This window comes from Dreissena polymorpha, chromosome 2 (assembly GCF_020536995.1).
Source record: "Dreissena polymorpha isolate Duluth1 chromosome 2, UMN_Dpol_1.0, whole genome shotgun sequence".
Lineage (NCBI taxonomy): Eukaryota > Metazoa > Mollusca > Bivalvia > Myida > Dreissenidae > Dreissena > Dreissena polymorpha.
The window spans coordinates 84882082-84900768 of NC_068356.1; the positions used below are offsets into that span (position 1 = coordinate 84882082).

At 36.6% G+C, this 18687-nt stretch overlaps 2 protein-coding genes across 3 annotated transcripts in view; one reads left to right on the forward strand and one right to left on the reverse strand.

Moving 5' to 3' along the window:
• LOC127867884 (insulinoma-associated protein 1a-like) overlaps positions 1-18687 on the forward strand; it is a 499447-nt gene that overhangs the window by 335195 nt on the left and 145565 nt on the right. The gene's annotated exons all lie outside the window — the stretch shown is intronic.
• Positions 11275-18437, reverse strand: LOC127867888 (uncharacterized). Its single transcript, XM_052409402.1, has 4 exons — positions 17863-18437; positions 14394-15039; positions 13780-14079; positions 11275-13653 (listed from the first exon to the last, which is right to left on the reverse strand). Exons 3-4 carry the CDS (start codon positions 14021-14023, stop codon positions 13343-13345), a joined length of 555 nt encoding a protein of 184 aa, XP_052265362.1. The 5' UTR covers positions 14024-14079; positions 14394-15039; positions 17863-18437; the 3' UTR covers positions 11275-13342.

Genomic DNA, 18687 nt, shown 5'->3' on the forward strand with positions numbered 1-18687 from the left:
GGCCGGGTACACAAAACAGAGCTTTGTCATGATATCCTTATACACGGCCGTTTATCACAAGCACCACCTCTTTTTTTTGAGTCTGCATGAATTGAACTGGGAGGTTCCGGGTTCGATCCCATTGTGGTCGGTCATGTTTCTGCTGGGTTACATTTGCGCCAAACGTGAACACACCATGTTAGCCAGAGATCCCTCAGGTGTCGTGGCAGTAGGAAATTGTTTTGAAGCATTCACAATTGGAGTGTGTGTGTGTGTAGCAGGGTTCAGTATAAGTAGAACTCTTATACTGCCTTGCTATGTGAGCTAGATTTTATAGCGACGCGGTATAGTGTCTGCTGATTGGGAAAGGGGGGGGGGGGTTCTGTATTCGATGGTGGTCGGTATTTTTTGGCTGGGTTCACAATCAAAACTTAACTTTAAGTCCGAAGTCAAATGCTACATACAACATAGTAATGGCTTGTTGATTTATTTACAATACTGACTACTCGTTTAATATCCACATGTTCTATTATTGTTATTAAGATCGACCGTTCATTTTCACACGGGTTGGTCAAGCGCTTGCGACCAAATACTAGTCATTTAGTTGTTTTATCTGATTTACACTTTGGATTGTAATTAATTAGGTTTCTGATATAAAAGGAATTATACCGCAAACGCTGTCCAAAGAATAAAAAACGCAATTTTATTTGCATTTTCAATGAAGCCAATCTATCAGTCAATGCAAAGGTATTTTTAACAGAAGACGCTTCAATATGAATGAGGTCCTTCGGTATGGAGCTCACATGCGACGGGACCGGGGATTGCACCCGGGTCGCCCTAAGATAGAAGCGATTGTACCAACCACTGCGCTTAGCGGACAGCCTCGTGGTACACGTAACAAGGACCTGCGGTATACGACCTCGGGTAATCTTGTCTGGGTGACTAATCTGTTGAAATGAAATAACGGTTCTCCCGTTAAGTGCGTTTTAGTGTAAAATCCACATAAAATTTATTGATATTGTCTAGTTGTTGTTCAAACACAAAGCGAGCGATTTCTATTAGACTCGTCAAATTTAACAGAATTATAATTCTTAAGACACCAATTTATCGTCATTGTCCATCTAAATACAGTCGTTTTCGGCCATTATAAACACTGCGGTTTTATTGCCTTACATTCAATGTGTTATCATAACGCCTGAATGTGTCCGGGAAGATGGTATTGTTAACGTTACATTCTCATCCTTGCTATATACTAGTGGTTAATAAGTTGATACTCTATGCTTTGATTACTGTATGCACATAATACGCGCGTTACTAGTAAAATGTGGGAGAGGGGGGATAATCCTCCAGCGGAGGGGCGGCAAGAATCCTCTCACAATTTATATAATATCATTAATATGTCTTGTATGATTTATAATAAAACAATACATAAACAAAACAATAACAGTGTACAGTGTTGCTTATACCTGGTTTCGCTAATCCCCGTACAAACAGCGTAGACCTTTCATGAGACAGAGAGAAGACAGACACTTTAATTACAACATTCCAGGGAGCTTAACAATCTGTACATCTGTGTCATCATGAAATGCAAGCCTAGGACACAAACAATTGTTTTGCAAAGCTTATTTTGGATAAAATTTCGTATTTTGATGCGAATGGTGGCGGTTTGTGTGTGATTCTTTAATGGTTAGGAATACTTTGCAAAATTGCATTTTCGTGTCGTTTCGGTTTCCCAATGTATGTTATGGTTAATATGGACAGTAGTCATGTTTATGTGTTTAAAGGTTGTAGCTTTTCCCTCTTTACAGTAAATTACATAATGTCGTTAATTGAAAAAAATGAACTCACAAAACAGTAACACAATACAGAAACACCCGTAGATATTGACACTGGTACGAAATGACGAATGGGCCGTCATGAAAAGTAATTAACGATTGAAAATTATATCCACATTTTGGCGATCTTACTGCTTTCTTACGGTTGCTAAGGACATCGATGACCGATGTGGCCGAACTCCGACATCTAGTACGTATCGACCGATTGCAGCAAGAAGTAAAGCGACAACTTTGTCAACTTCTCTTGGAAGCGTCGAACATAATTAAAATTTCTCGAAAGATCCGCGTTTTTATGCTCCCAACTCAGACGCGTCGTAGTGCAGCCGCAGTGCAAACGTCAAAGTCGTAGTGGAGTCGTATTTGATACGCCAAAAATGTATGTGGACGCTGCGAGGTTGCTGAAAATGCTAAGGACGTGGTAAAACGCCACAAGCACGCGAAGAAAAAAGATAGCAGGTCATCTGGCGTGATGGTTGATGGTATGTGAATAAATTTGTGAAAAACATGTTGGCGTTCTTACTGCGACAATCGACGTTTTCCAAAAACTGACCGTTTTAGTTGAAGAAATTATCCCAATCTGGTATGACGGGGTTATTATCACAATCTGGTATGACGGGGTTATTATCCCAATCTGGTATGACGGGGTTATTATGGGAAAACTGCAGTCACTTCACACTGTATTGATATTTGCAGATATCCTAGAAACCCTCAACAGATATCATAGAAACCCTCAAAAGATGTCCTAGAAACCCTCAATAGATACCCTAGAAACCCTCAACTCGAATTACATTTTGCATACAACTTGTAAACGGACAGTTAATGAACGCTTCGTTGTAATTACGAAGAAGCAAATCCCAGAAATGACTGCCAAGGAAATCAGACAATTCATATTCACTTACAATCTGTATTTAGTGCGAAAACATTCGTAACCAACAGTCGCAGATTGTTGTGCTGGTTGCTATTCGCCAAAGCCTATATTCCGATTTGCCTATGCACTTGGAATTGAAATTTGCATATAAAGGTTGATAATGTCAAAAACAAAATATACCTATCGACAACAATTATATGATAATAACATTTCTTAACACTAGCTCGAACCATCGAAGTGAAGACTTTCAAAACACCGCTCGAGCACCATACTTATTTAACAAAGTTCAGTTTTCGTGAATGCAAAAATTGTCCACATGTTAAGTTATTGAGGCCCTATTTTCACTTGTTATTAAATTAAAATTCTTCACATTTTTGTATTTAGCTTGCGATTGTATTTAGTTGTTTCACGTATGATGAAATATATTAATAATGTTCATGAGTGGTGCAGCCAAAAGTAAAAATATGTATTCTCTATAATCACGGGACGATACAAATAATAATCTACCTAAACATAAGACAACATACTTTTTATTTCATGCTGTTTCGAACGTTTGTTTACATTTAAAAAAGGTTGAACACGAGATTTTGTGGGAATAACAAAATGATTACATCATTTCCAAACAAATAACGTACACAATCAATCATTTTCACTGTCATTTTCCACTGTTTGAAACGGTAAATTACAAGTTCTTTAGCAATGATATTTCCTTATAAACCGTATAAAGCATGCAATAAATGAGTAGTAAGAACATTTACTTTTTCCCCTAAAATCTACACACATACCCGTTTTGGTTTGTTCAATTATAGTATGTCTCTCATGATCTGGAGATATCTGACTATGATCTGGAGATATCTGACATGATCTGGAGATATCTGACATGATCTGGAGATATCGACATGATCTGGAGATATCTGACATGATTTGGAGATATCTGACTTTTGAAAAAAATAACATGATTTTACACATCAAAGCATGTTCTTTATTCATATTGCAAACGAATGATTTTCTATGTTTTATTATCTGAGAGGAAACATGTTCAGTCTGCGGAATTTACTTTAATGTTTTGTGAATCAACACAATCCCATGTGCGCTTTAAAAGGATAATCCCGTTTGATAATATGGTCAGGATTATATACTTAAAATCAATACGACACTTATTCACAGTTCTTATCTGCTCTCTTGGTGGTTAAGATGTTCCTTTAACGGACTGATAAATGACGACGAGGGGGAAGACATCGGTGTAAATTAGAAATACTCTTTTTTCTTTCCACTCCAATATGGCAACTAATGGTAGAAATCAATCACACACCGAACTATCCAGGTGACATTCCACTATCTTTCAAGACAGCGAGATTACGCTTCCACGTTGTATTTAAGATCAAAAGTTATTCCAAATTTAGAGCCACTGACATATTTACGGTTAAGATATTTCAAAACTAAACTGCACACGTTGGAGAATGGATGGAAACAGTTGAAAGAATAGTATTAAGAAGGTCAAGGCGATGGTGTGATTGGTAGATATTGAGTCCATTCTGGAATGAGCATTCATAATTTAGCCGTTTAATTAATTTCTATTGCGTTTTATAGGAGTGGTATGGCTTATCACCGCAAGATGATTTTTAGTTGTGAAAAAAATAAGTAAAGTTTACATTCGTATGTGATCCTTTTGCGACAAGAAAGGTATTATACCATCAATCAAAGTATTTGCTAAGACTGCGCATTGTGATCTGACTGTCTACAGACTGATGTGGGTGGTGGGTGTTCTCATTTGCTATAAATGATCAAACATTGTCTATGTCAGCAGTTTAAATGTTTACTGATGGCTGATAGTTTACTTCGATTGCCCTCTACGGTGTGTTTTTCATGATATCACTATGCATCAGTCACTTCAAATGCAGGGTGGACCTTGATTTGGTCCACGTGTCGGAACAAGTTGTGGCTTGTTTAGCCGGGAAGCGAGGAGAGGGATACGGGTTCGAATCGCTGACAGGCTTCACAGTTTTACCGCCCATTATTATACTCAGTACTTGGAAAAATGGACTGTCAAAATAAATAGCACTCGAAGATGTCCCGTGTCGGGAGTATGACATGTATGCTAAATTAATCGCTACTACAAACCGTTATTGCAGATACTGCTATAATTACTGTGAGACCACATCTCTTTATCATAAATTGTAAATGTTTATGATACCCAATCATCACAATACCACTTCAGATCGCAAGTTTTCGCAACGCAAACCAAAATAAACCAATTAAAATTATTAACAGTCAACAATTCGATATCGCTTATGTCATTCTGCGTCACCAATTACTATTCTATCGCTTATGTCATGACATTTTTGGAATAATCAGACATTAAATGCAATTACTTGAATACTTCATTTGAAGAGGTTAAGCCACACACTATCACTGACTTGAAGTATATAGTAAATATAATGACAGGTAAAATAAAGATGTCAGGTGTGTATCTTAATAGACATTTTTGAAAATATGACTCGTTTTAAAAAATAGTAGACAAAAGCGTATTTATTTCTTAGCCATAATTTATATATAATTGAAAAGTACTACCGTTTTGTTGATTAATTTAATCATTGTGTTGGTTATGCCGTTGTTGCTGCTCTATTTCTGATGGGGATTTACTATGATGCTATTCATGCTGGTCATAACGGCTGTGGTGGAGGTGGTAGTGGTGTTGATGACGATGATAACGACGATTATGGTGATGTCTATTTAGCGGTTATGAATCAGATGATGGTGAGGAAAATGACGATGGACAAATAGTTGAGCTTTTATGATAGAAACTAATACATCAGTTATTCATATTAATAAAGCAGTAACAATAATCACTGCAACGTCAACAACTCTTACTCTTCCTTAGCATTTATTCTCAGACAATGCGATTATGTCTCCATTTTCCATTTCTTGTTCTTAACGTTGTGATGTTGTCCACCCTTTGTTTTCTTAAACGCCAATAAATCAGGAGACTTAAAACATCCATTAAGTTGTAATTTCAAGCGTATAGTATACGTACTTCTAGTGCCCAAGTATTAAAAAATAATCTCGGCCAATCACTTTGTAATTTTCCCGTCTCATAATTTTCTAAGCAGTCGCTTTCGACGTTCCTTTATCTCGTACTCTAGTGGTAAACGGTCTGGAAGCGATTGTGAAGCGACATTAAACGCTGACTTGACAGTCTCAAGTGATGGTCATTTCATGTGTTTGGAATTTATTAATCATTAAGTGTGTTTGGAATTTAATAATCTGAAAAGCACTTTAAATTTACCAAATCGGAGTTAAGTAGTTTGCATGGGTTACCTAGTAGACCGTAGAGCAGGGTCGTTTATTGATATGCGAAGTTATGGAAAATTGTGATCAAAATTGAGGCAAGTGGTCCATGACATAGTGGTAATACTCTGCCCCTTTACTAACCAGCTAACGTATTATTAGTCTGAACCGCGTTCTGCGAAATTCTTGACGTTATGTCTGTTCATACAGTGTCATCTAAGATTAGCCTGTGCAGTCCACACAGGCTAATCAGGACGATACTTTCCACCTAACTGGATTTTCGTTGTTTATTTCAACGAACAATACAATAAAAGAGACAATGGCTTAGTCAAGTCGATCACTGTCCACGAAAATAAATGATTGCATACTAAAATAGTACAGGTTTTACAAAGGAAAAATACTAAATTTGAGTTAAAACTATTTCATGTGTAGGAAATTTAAAAAAAACACGTTTATTTATGTTTACGTTTTGAAAGCGCTTGGTTTGAATGAAATGTATATACTTTATGTACGCTCGTGTGCTTACTCGATCTAGAACCGAATCATCACACGCCATCTCGTGCATGAACACTAGGCAACTAATACTCGCCAAATCTTCACTTTTCGACCATTTAAAAATATTTGTTGGTATGATTTTTTTCAGACTCAGCAAATGTGAGGTTTTTTAAGTGTTTTTGGACTACGACACAAAATTTATTAATGTAAATCTTCATTCATAAAGAGCATATGGGTGATTAGGACAATGTTGGGCCCGTGTCCTTATAAATAATAAAACATTTTAGAGGTTATTCTTAAAAACAAAACTGTAAAACAAATGATTGTATCATGAAAAAATTATAGAGATTATTATTATTGTGTAATGTGAAGAAGGTTACCCGCACATTCAAGTTTATCAAATATTGCATTCTGTCAATAATATATCTGTTCATTGTTTCGGCAAGTGAAAGATAATCGAAGTATTGTTTGAGAATACTCCGAGGAAGAAAATTGAACATTTGATTGTATTTTAACGCGATATCAACTATCAATCAGTGCTTTAAAATAAACCGCAACGCCACAGGCATTTAATAGTTCATTTATTTTAAACGTTAAAAAAAAGATTTTATTTGAATCGGTACCTTTAGACAAAATAAATATACTAGTATGTCACCTGTTTTGGAAAGACGCTCATGTACTCATACATCGCATGACGTACGCAGTCCAGAAAGTGTTTTTGTGTGTCTAAAAATACAACGGGGTTTTTTCAAACGTCGCCCGGAACGTTACGGATATTTACTGTACGTAACACATAAAAATAGCCCGCTTTGCCAGCCGTTGAATACGGAAACAGATTTGACACTTTCAAACAATTTCAAACACAGAATTCACAGTCAGTGGCTTGTATGTTATAGTGGAAACACTCCATTATTGTAGTAAGAATCTATTATTATACCAGAGTGTCGTACTCAATTCCAGACTCGAACAAAATGATTGGCAGGCGGCTCTGAGTTTTCTTGTGCTTTCTTTTAGACAGACGGTTAAAAAGTGGATCCGAAACAGATATTAAACAAGCAAATTCGTTGAATTGATATCCCCCGCCAATATGCTTCTGGACACAAAAGTGTTATATTTGACACTCAAAAAAAGCATTTTTTCAAGATACAAAGGGCCATAACTCCGTTATTAACAGATGGTGTACAATGCCATTTGCCGTGCATCATCCTCTTATCCATATATATACTCATACCAAGTTTGAATGAAATCCCCCAAAGCACTTCAAAGATATGGCTCCGGACAAACAAAAAAAACATTTTTTCAAGATATAAAGGGCCATAACTCCGTTATTAACAGATGGTGTACAATGCCATTTGACGTGCATCATCCTCATATCCATAGATACACTCATACCAAGTTTCAATGAAATCCGCCAAAGGACTTCCAAGATATGGCTCCAGACGGACGGACGGAAAGACGGACGGACAACGCCAAAACAATATCCCTCCGCCTATGGCGGGGTATAATAACGTGGTCGTTGTATTATGATTTTGACGGCGTTAGCTGTCTATTGCATTGCATGAAGTGTTATTAATTGAAATCGACAATGAACTGTTTGCAATACAAAATGAGCATCGCCTTACATTTTACGCACATGCATTAAACCCCGTTTTTCCAGGGCGCGGCTCAAACGATAACGGTAACAGTAATGTTTAAGAATGTAAACTGTATTCTTTATCATTATTTTTTTTTCCTTTTGAATACAATCATCACTTATTCCAGAATTCGAACCTGTCAGTGACGCTGATGCAATCTATAGATATTTCCATGTCATATTATATTTCAAAGTGCGTCCTTCATAGTAACGCGGTATATTCTTTCAATAAAAGTTCTATAGAAACAGTATTGTGAAAACATGAATTATTTATTTCAGAGCTTAATAGATTTGCCGAGTCACTCGCATTATAAATGCTCTTGTATTGATTGTTTAAAGTGTTCAAGTCTATCGGAATACTTGGATGAATAAGCGAAGAAAACTTCAAATAAAGAGCGATTTCATAAGATATTGAAGTTTCTAATGGAGAGGAATTTCTCCACAAAGGTTTTTTAAGTGGTTGGAATTAGCAGCTCTTTGCGGTTTGTCTGTGAATAAAATTAAATCTATATGTTCAGAAAAAATGTCAGAAGTTGGTTTCGGTGGCATTTTTTAAGATCTTAAGGAAACCTTTTGACGGATTGGTTTTTAATGTTTAACCATTTGATGGATTGGTTTTACATGGTATAATCTCTTTAATGGTATCAGGAAACAACAGAAATCTTTATTGCGTAGCCTCGCGACAAGGCTGTCACGGGTTCTTTCCAAATTGCGGGGGCGCTCGTAAGATCTCCTCCAAGACACAAAGTACAATTTCTATCCAGGAAACGTACTCGTTCCCAAAGTATCTTCCCGCCGAAGTCTCGGTAAAAAATAAAGCACGACTTTGTGTGTATGCGTCAAACATTTGTATCCATAGTTTCAAATAACCAATTGCTTTAAAATAAATGTTGAAACTATGGCGTCAATCTTGCACCAACAAGGGTTTAATCGAACAAATTAAAGTGGCTTGTATATTTGCTGGCCTATCCATTTATCTTCGTAATGGAAAATTAATCCAACCGGTGACAAATTTGTATAATAAACTGATTTCAAATTGTAATAAACTGTTTGCATATGTAGAGAAATTTGTCACAGCTTTATGCCTGCTACTAGATGTAGTTCGTGATAGAGGACTCGAAACTGGAAGATTTTTTGTTAGTGCTACATAACCAATGCGTGAGTGTGTTGCAGTTGTTTATGATGATGACGATGATGATGATGGTAGCGATGATGATGACAACAATGGTGGTGATGATGATGATTAAAAAGATGATGACTGTGGTAGTGGTTTGGTGGTGGGGCAGATAGAGATGATAATGATGATGATGATGATGATGATGATGATGATGATGATGATGATGATGATGATGATGATGATGATGATGATGATGATGATGATGATGATGATGATGATGATGACGATGACGACGACGACGAACAAGAAGAAGAAAAAGAAGCAGAAGAAAGAGAAGAAAATGGAGGAGAAGAGGAAAATAAGAAGAAGAAGAAGGAGAAGAAGAATGAGAAGAAGAAGTTTATGTTGATTATGTCAGGTGAACATTACTATTAGGAGAAATAAGAAGATGCTTCGAAGAACGGTGGTGATTGCGAAGTTATTTTCTTATAGTGGTGATGACCATAACGGCATTGCTATAGTTCGTGCAGTTGTTGTTGTGAATGATAATGGTGATGAAGATGATGATGAGGATTATAATGTCCTTATTATAACGATACTTGTGGCTGAAAACAGTTTAAAACTGTAATTCCTGACTGGGATGTTCAGATCTACTCCTGTCCTATATAATATTTCTTGTTGGAAGTGATACAAAACTGTTCCATAAGTTCTATTGTTCAAAATCAGTATATACAGTTTTTCTTATATTGTTTATAGTATAGTAAACCTTTTTAAAATATTTTTTCTGCGTTATCGTTTCATCTACGATTACATGTAAATTGACTACATAACCATTTTAACGATGTTTTTATGACTAATACTTTATCTATTCCAATATTCATGCTAATCAAGAATGCCGAGAATACCTTCACACATTCATTTTCCATTTCCTTATCTTCGGCATTTTAGATAAAGTCAACCCTCGTTTGTATTTCATTTTTCTTACAAATTATCTCTTCTTAAATGCACTGGTAACTGAACCAAAAAAAAAAACGAAAATAATAGTTAGTCTTTATGAGGCGTGTCATTGTCTGTATTGTTCTTTCGTAAAATACCATTGACGCGTTAAATAGGACTTGAAAGATACTATTGTTTAAGTAACGCTGGCGTAAGCATTACGTCGTCAAGTCAGAAAGCGATACGTTTATATCGCTGGACGCTATCTTTATTCCGACAATTGTTTTTTCTTGTTTCTTTGTCAACCATTTTTATTGTGTCTGTCTGCGCGAATTTAACTTAAGGTAGATAACTAACGGTTTATTAGGTCGTGTGTTTGTTCTAAATTCTAGCGAACAATTGTTTATATCTTGTTTTGTTTACTAACATTTCCATTGACAACAACAACGTCGATTGCCTTCAGTCAGCAACAATTTAAAATAACGGACGTGTAAGCGCCTTAAATACACATGAGCTTCGTTCTGGGAAAGCAGGGCTAAATACACGTGCGAAAAATGTAGTCCCATATAAGCCTATGCATTTCGCACAAGCTAATGATATTTATGATATTTTTCATTTAAATAAGGCCTCTTCTTATCGAACATCCTATTTAGGCGGAAAATGCCGCCGCTGATTAGCCTTTGCGGACTGCACATAGTAATCTGAGACGACTCTTAACGCATATGCTTTAATGCCTGTTTTCCCAGAACTAGGCGTATATAATCCACTGATTTTGTATAATGTCAGTGCAGAGATTATCACCGAATATACGTCAATATTTCATTCATTTTGAGCGTCCTTACTGCACTGCAGTTTCATAATTGGGATGATCAACTTAATGAACTATTGATTTATTCTTCGGCAAATTATGACCCGTGTTATAACAGCGTCGACTTACCGTTGTGGTCGGGCACGTATAGAGTCTGAAATTATTCCGTTTCCTTATTGTTATTAATAGAGTTTGACGATTTTGAAGAATAACAACAGCAGCGAATAATCGTCTATAGTGTAAATATGAATTAATCTTGCACAGCTAGTTTTCAATATATAAATGCAAAAAGAAGAAAAACAACAACACCGCATGAAATTTTTGTCACTTTTAATAAAATCTGTGATCAAATTTAAATAAATTAGCAATAATAAATCGTGATCAAAAACAGACGTAATAGAGACAGAGTGATAAATACTATAAATATAAACCGTTTTAAATAAGGCTTTATACTTCGAGGAATGATCAGAAAGTTTATAGAATGTTTTGCATAATTTCTTTAGTTGACGTCAGAGCAGAGTCAATTTTTCACAAAATGTATTTCTACAAACTTATTTATCAAACCTCGTATAAATAGAACTACATGTTATGGTTGGACAATTATTGCGCCAATTGATGCTATTAATAGTAACATTTGCAGGAGGAAAACGTTGAACGTGATCCCAAGAAATATAATTACGTCGTGTACATACTTTCATTTATAAATAAATTAAAAAATTAAGTCGGACGTGGGGCTAGCTATGAAGGAGTATATTTTCGGCTCTACTCAGCCTTTTTAAGTATTGGATATTATTTAAGAACTACATATACATTTACTAATTATGGAGTTCCTAATTGATACTAAATATAGAAACAAATAACTTCTACAAGTGGTTAACATTCCCATGGACGGCATGGATAAGGGGAAGGTGCTTGTTGCAAGAACACAGCAAAATTAAAATAAAACACAAAACAAAACAATAACGGATACAAGTCAATCAAGTATTATACCTGCAATGGTTGTGCACGGCTTTTTAAGCTAACTGTTACTATTTTTGGTAACATCATGTGACGTTATCCTGGCGCTACTCATTCGGATTCACTCGAACTATTTTGACAGAGATAAAACAATGGTCCATAGTCGAAGCGTCCAGAATGATATAAACTAGCTAAATTAAAATGATAAATATTACCTGCGAACTATGTATTTAAAATAACCAGCTTATTGTTGAAAATAGGTCGACATGGTGGAAAATTGCCGAAAATGTATGTGACAAATACGTTTCAAGCAAATATTGTAATATTGTTAAACTATTGATACTCAATTGAGCGTGAATGGATTCTTGCGTTTAAATTAGCTTCGCTCAATAAAATCAACATTTCTTGTGTAAACCATGTAATAAATTTATCAAAATTCAATAGACGTTTTTTTAAGGAGGTATATAAATATTCTATAAACTACTTGAATAAATATAGCCAATTAAATATCTAACACAACAAAAAAAATCACAGCAAAAAGAACAGCTATCCAAAAGAAAAGAACAATATTATAAATAACAAACAAAGTGATAAGTAATGACATACTCTAACCTTAACAAGTGGATATCTCTTTAACACACTCTATAAAATATATGTTTATACTAAAATAGCACAAACAACCATTTACAAATCACAACCAGTTGGATGTAAAACGTTGAGGAACACATTTTTTCGAACACATAAACATATAAACTTGAACACACAAATGTTTCCGTAAATCCACGGAATATTCGGAGAACCACACAGGGACAATTAATAACGCTTATGGAATGATGACAGGCACTGAACATTTCCGTAACGGAAAAAACAGTGAAGTATGTTTCGGACATTGTACTTATGTTCGGATATTTGGATATGTTCGTGAAGACAACATAATCGATGCATAAATACACGTACATGTATAATCACAGACATAATCACAGCGTCACTCAGTTGGAAGGCTTCTAAGTGACAGCAATACATATTCGAATACAACAATATGTAAACGTGTTCGATATGTGAGCAAATTGATCATGATCAAAACTGATGCGTTAAATACTGGACAATTGAGAGACAAATCTTAATACGAAGTTTTACAGGACGGAAAACAACAAAAGTGTGAGTGATTCGATATGACTATTTAGAGATGTGTATGATTGTATGATTGAATGGAATGTTAGCTTTGAGCTTTGAGCCTAAGTGGAATTCTTAAATGCAAAATATACAATCAATCAATGTCGTTCATTATCATATAAATAATTATATGTTAAATAATAGGACAATAGCTTTGTCCTTGTAAAACGAAAGTACGGTAATCGATCGCCTAACGGATTACCCATTACAGGTCAGTTTCAAAAGTAGGGTAATAAGCCAAAAGTGACAACTTTTAAGATTTATGCTCACAAAAACTTTTGATGTTTTTCAAAACTTCGAGTGAGTCTTTCATGACTTCGTTTGTCTGCACCAGCTCTCGTCTGAATTGTTCAAACCCGCGCGGCGATGCGTCAATTCTGCGCACTGACCTATATGCACTCTCCGCCATCGCCAAAAACTGTTTCTCCATAATTGCGCATGTGCAGTTCGCAGACTTTCGGTCACGCTCCGTTTCCGTTTCCGATTTGAGCAATTTGCTGCGCACCTTAGTAATGTCAGACTCTAACTGTTGTAGATACCGATAACCCATTTCTCTCTCCAAATCTGCAATGAGGAAGGAAACATATTTTTCAATGTCCAAAGTAATTCAAACTATCATCGCACTTAAAAATTGCATTTAGACGTGATCATTTTTGTTAATGCACTTATTTAAGAATGCGTCAAACTTACCGCTTTTTATTCGCTTCGGAGTAGAAACGTATTCGTCTTCAATATCGAGGCGACGCTTGGCTCGAAACGACTCCGAATCGCTAAAGAAGCTTGCAAGTTTGCTTCTGAAAGACGGACTGCCGAGGTAGTAGTGGCTTTCCGGTTCCTGGTGGTCCCGTGACAACATGGCGCCGAGGTCGTGTGAGCCAGCCACATGCTCGTAGGTCACGTGGTCACGTGAGCTGCGGTGATGCCTTGGCGACATGTAAGCGTCTCTCTGCTGGTGGTAGGAAGCTTGAGGAAGGCTGGTGAGGTAGGAACCTGACGGGCAAAAACAACAAGTTTAATGCATGTAGTAATTGATGCTGAGTTTGAATATAAAGATGATTATCTCTATGATGATAATAATTGATGGTGAGAATTGATGATTGTAATGATTGCAACTATGAGTATTAATTTGTTTTCGGGATGATGGTTGATTTTGGCCGCGGCTTTGGTGGTGATGACGGTAGTGTTAGTGCTAATTGTGATACCGATAATGTTGGTCATGCTTATGACGCTGTATGTCTGATGTTGATTGTTCAGGTGGTCGTATTGGGCATTTTGAATAATAATAGTAGAAATTAACAACTCACCATTCGCGACTTCTTCAAACAGGCGTTTTTGACCCGTTGTGACTCCGCCTCGACCTCACATCGGTAATGCTCGGTACTTTCCGGAGAGAAGTTGAACTCGCTGGACGCATGGCGAACTGACGGAGACTTATTTACAATGGGTGACCTTGACCTTATCTGGGGTGATCGTGACCCCACGGACGGTGAGGGTGGCGACCTTGAGCTTGACCGTTCGCCCAGCATCCAGTCTGATTTTTCACAGAGATACGAGTCTGAATAGGCTTTGTGGAAGTCTGAACTTAAGCAATGCGAGACATTCATCATTTCACAGCTTCGTTTCTGAGGAGTTCTGAATATCACATCTTTACACGAAGGATTCAAGTTTTCGTTGTTATTGTTTTGTTCTGATTGTTTTTCGTCCGAAATTATTCTAATATCCGGCATAGATGGAGTTATTCGCTTCACGATTTCACTGACACCTTTTTGCTCGTGTCGTGAATTTGAGTTAATCGAGTCTATTTCCGCTCCATCTATACTGTCGCCACTTTCTGCTCTTTTCAATTCCTCTGCTGAAATTATCGTCACCGGCTCTCTCCACGTTTTGCGAAACGGTTCTTCAATCCGAATAGTTGCGGTTCGGGCCTGCATGGCTGGTGTTTTTATTTGTCTGAAAGTATAATACACAATTGTGCAAATGATTGTCATCGTGTGTCGTTGATCCGCTCTTCCTCACAAACCACTCACGGTATGCCGATTAAAGACTTGTTTATGGCCAAATAATGTCTGATAACTGACGGCAATTCAAACGCAACGAGCGGACGAACGAATCTAACGATTCGCAGACATCCCCGCCCAAATCTTCCCACGGCGCTTCATCTATAAAGATGTATAGCAAGAGATCAACCCCGTACGAACGTAATAGCGGTAACTTTCAGAATGTCGGTCGCCAGACTTATTCGTGTTGATAAACAGTGCATGGGACAACTAAAATAAACGAAGCACAAATACCTGAAGTTTCGATTTTTGTTTAATAAAAAAACTGTTCGCACGTAATTACAGCTGCGCAACTGTTATCTAACATTTTCTGCTGATAAAACTAGGCGACCTTTGCGCAGTAAAAATCTTGAAAATCAAAATTTAGGCTTAATCAAACACTCATGTTGATTCGCACTATCTGCTCAATCGGTATTCCCCAAAAAGCAAACAGAAATCGAAATAGTTGAATGCGGAACCCATATCGCAGCGAGATTGGGGTAAGTGTTGACAAATCTGTAGCTCTGATAATAAGGGGCTGGATTCTGTTTTTCAAGAAGTTAGTAAAGATTGTGTAAATAGAACAGGTTGATTGTGTTTGTTTTTTTTGCGCTTGAAGTACCAGCTCTTTTGCTGTGATTTGACGTGTAGAGAACGATTAACATGTACCCTGGTACAAGTAGTAACACACATTTTTGTCCTAAAAATGTGTAAAAAAACAAATTTCTTTAAGTTTAATGAACTGGAGAAGTATGAAGAGATGGAAGGCGAGAATGTGAAATGAATCAAGTAGTGACAATGGTTATTTTGATTATGCAAATGATGCTTAAGGTAATGCTGATAGGATTTGTGGTAATGGTGGTAGTGATGATGATGATGATGATGATGATGATGATGATGATGATGATGATGATGATGATGATGATGATGATGACGATGATGATGATGATGACCATAACGATCATGATGCTGTTTCTGGTGGTGGTAATGCTGTTGTTTGAACTGTCGCTGCTTTTAGTGCTGATTGGTGGTGATTGTGGCGACGATGATGATCAAGACCATAACAGACGATTTAATCACTGTTGAGACGTCCCAAACTATTCGTTAATTCAGCTGTTGTGTGATGCCCAAGTATTGCAGGAGTCAACGTATGAGCCTCGCTCTGGGAAGACGGGCCTTAATGCATGCTCGTAAACCTTCGCCTAAGATTAGCTTGTGCAGTCCAAACAGGCTAATCAGAGATGACACTTTCTGTCTTAACTGGATTTTCACGGAAAAGAGCCGTCTTTTAAACAAAAATACCACAAAAGCGGACAGTGTCGTCATTGATTACCGATAGTCTGTGGGGACTGCACGGGCTAATCTGGGACGACACTTTACGCACCTGCAGTACAACCCGATTTCTCCCAGAGCTCGTACAAATTGTGATCCCTCCTTTAATCAACACATAACCGCGCCTGCAGTGTGCACGCAGTGTGGTGTACAAACATTTTATTTAACACCTCACTATCGCCGCCGTATCGCAATACCGTCCGAAAGTAAATAGTATTACATAGGAATTAATTCCCTTATTACATTTCTAAAGCAGTATCGGGTAATCGTTAATTACAAGTAGAATTAACCGTCATTGTTGTTGCGTGCACGCGGCCACTTTCATCTCCCTAGTTATCGAATACACACGTAACTTTAATCCCCGTTAAAGCTAATACGCGATCGCCCGTTTAGACTAAACCCCGATACTGGTATACCATTGTTTTGCAAACAATGTGCATAACTGAACCAAAGGCGTCTTGATACCATACGGATTGTATTGTTTGTGGTTGGACTTTTGTTCCTTGATACGAAAACCGTTTGATCAAATGCTATCGAATATATCGGTATATTGCGCAATGTCGATGGGCTCATTGTGTTATTGGGTTATTTGTGTATTAAGACAGAAGTTGGTTAATGTATTGAATTCACCGACGATTGCTATGATATTTAATCAATCAATCAATCAATCAATCAATCAATCAACCAACCAACCAGTCAACCAATCAATCAATCAATCAAAAAACACATCTATATATTAATAAATCATCCAACCAACCAGCCTCATATATTTTTCTCAAATTAATTTAAAATCGCCTGTTCATGCGACAACTTACATATCCTGATCGACGTCTTCGACAAAGACACAAAAAGTGCATGTTAACAGACACCCATAAAACACTTAATTCGCAAACGTGCGCGACCAGTAAATCAATGCACATACCACACCAAAATTGTGCACGAACATGTGCACGCTAGTGAGCCTTTTAATATTCTCCCATAATTACAATATACCTTCGCGCGTCTTATCTAACGAGAGATAACGACGCACCAAGATTAATGGAAGTTGTTAATTTAATGCTTCTTTTTATCTGTCAATGCAATTTGTATGTAAATTTTTAATTTATTGATAGAATTCGTGAGTGCTGCTAGCACACTATGCAGGATTTTCTGTTAATGGGTAGTTAGTTGCACTTTCAGTCGTTGCTGTTGATGCTGGTGATTATAATAATGATGATTTTGTATTCTTTATTTTTCTATATTTCTTTTATTAACACTTGTTATCGAATCACTTTTATCACCAAGCCTTTGCTCTGTTATTTTAATATTTATTTTAGAATTCTACTATAAAATGCAATGCAGCATTATAAATAAACTGTAAGTATTTAGAATAGCTCAAATATATATAAAAAGTTGTCATATTTACCTCCTGTCTCGTTAATATCCATGTAGTGCACTTTACTATCTCATTGTGAATTCTTCTTTTTCTGCTTTCTTTTAAAAACTCTCCCTTCGACAAACTTTTGTTTTGCTTCTGCCGCAATGTTTCAACTAAAGTAAGAATTCCAATAGCCCGATTACTTCAAAGAAATTCTGCAATAAATAAATTGCAAAATAATTAAGTTTGTATTTGTTGCATTAAATATTTATATTTATAAATCCATAAGTCGAAAGGTATTATGCAGTTTGCAAGTTGCTTGTTTAAGAATTCAAAATATTCCTTGTATTGTACGGAGTTCTTAAATTGATTTTTATTTTTTTGCAATTCCGCAAGTCTGAGTTCTCTCACGCACCGTTCAATTCCTTAACTGACTAGATCGATTTTATTCGATTCTATTTAGACATAAACTGGTCGGTAGACTGCGTCACCCATTCGTTAATATTCCAACGGTACTTCAACCCAGTAACAAGATAACCCGTCTACGAGTCCCGTTCAAATCCCGTTATAAACTGCGGGATTATATTTCGTCTTAAACTGCGAGCTATATCAATATCCATATTGTTCCTTTTCATGTACTGTGCGGTCTTAATCATAAAATCTATTCAGGGCCGCTTAGACCTGTCAATTTTAAATCCGTTTCTATTGAATAATGAAAGAGCACATTTGATTGGTTGACAATAACGGGATCGTGTTAAAGCTCTTATTTCATTGACCAATGGTTGATAGCTGGTTGGATTAATAGGAGGAGCTTACAACGAATTCGGTATCTAAGGTCTCAAAGTCGTTAAATAGTTAAAAATAGCAGAAATA

Bases quoted from the DNA above. Each gene is read 5' to 3' on its own strand.
- LOC127867888 (XM_052409402.1), bottom strand. From the start codon at position 14,023: ATGTCGCCAAGGCATCACCGCAGCTCACGTGACCACGTGACCTACGAG. The intron at 13,654-13,779 runs GTAAGTTTGACG...TCCTCATTGCAG, and splicing joins TCCGAAGCGAATAAAAAGCG to ATTTGGAGAGAGAAATGGGT.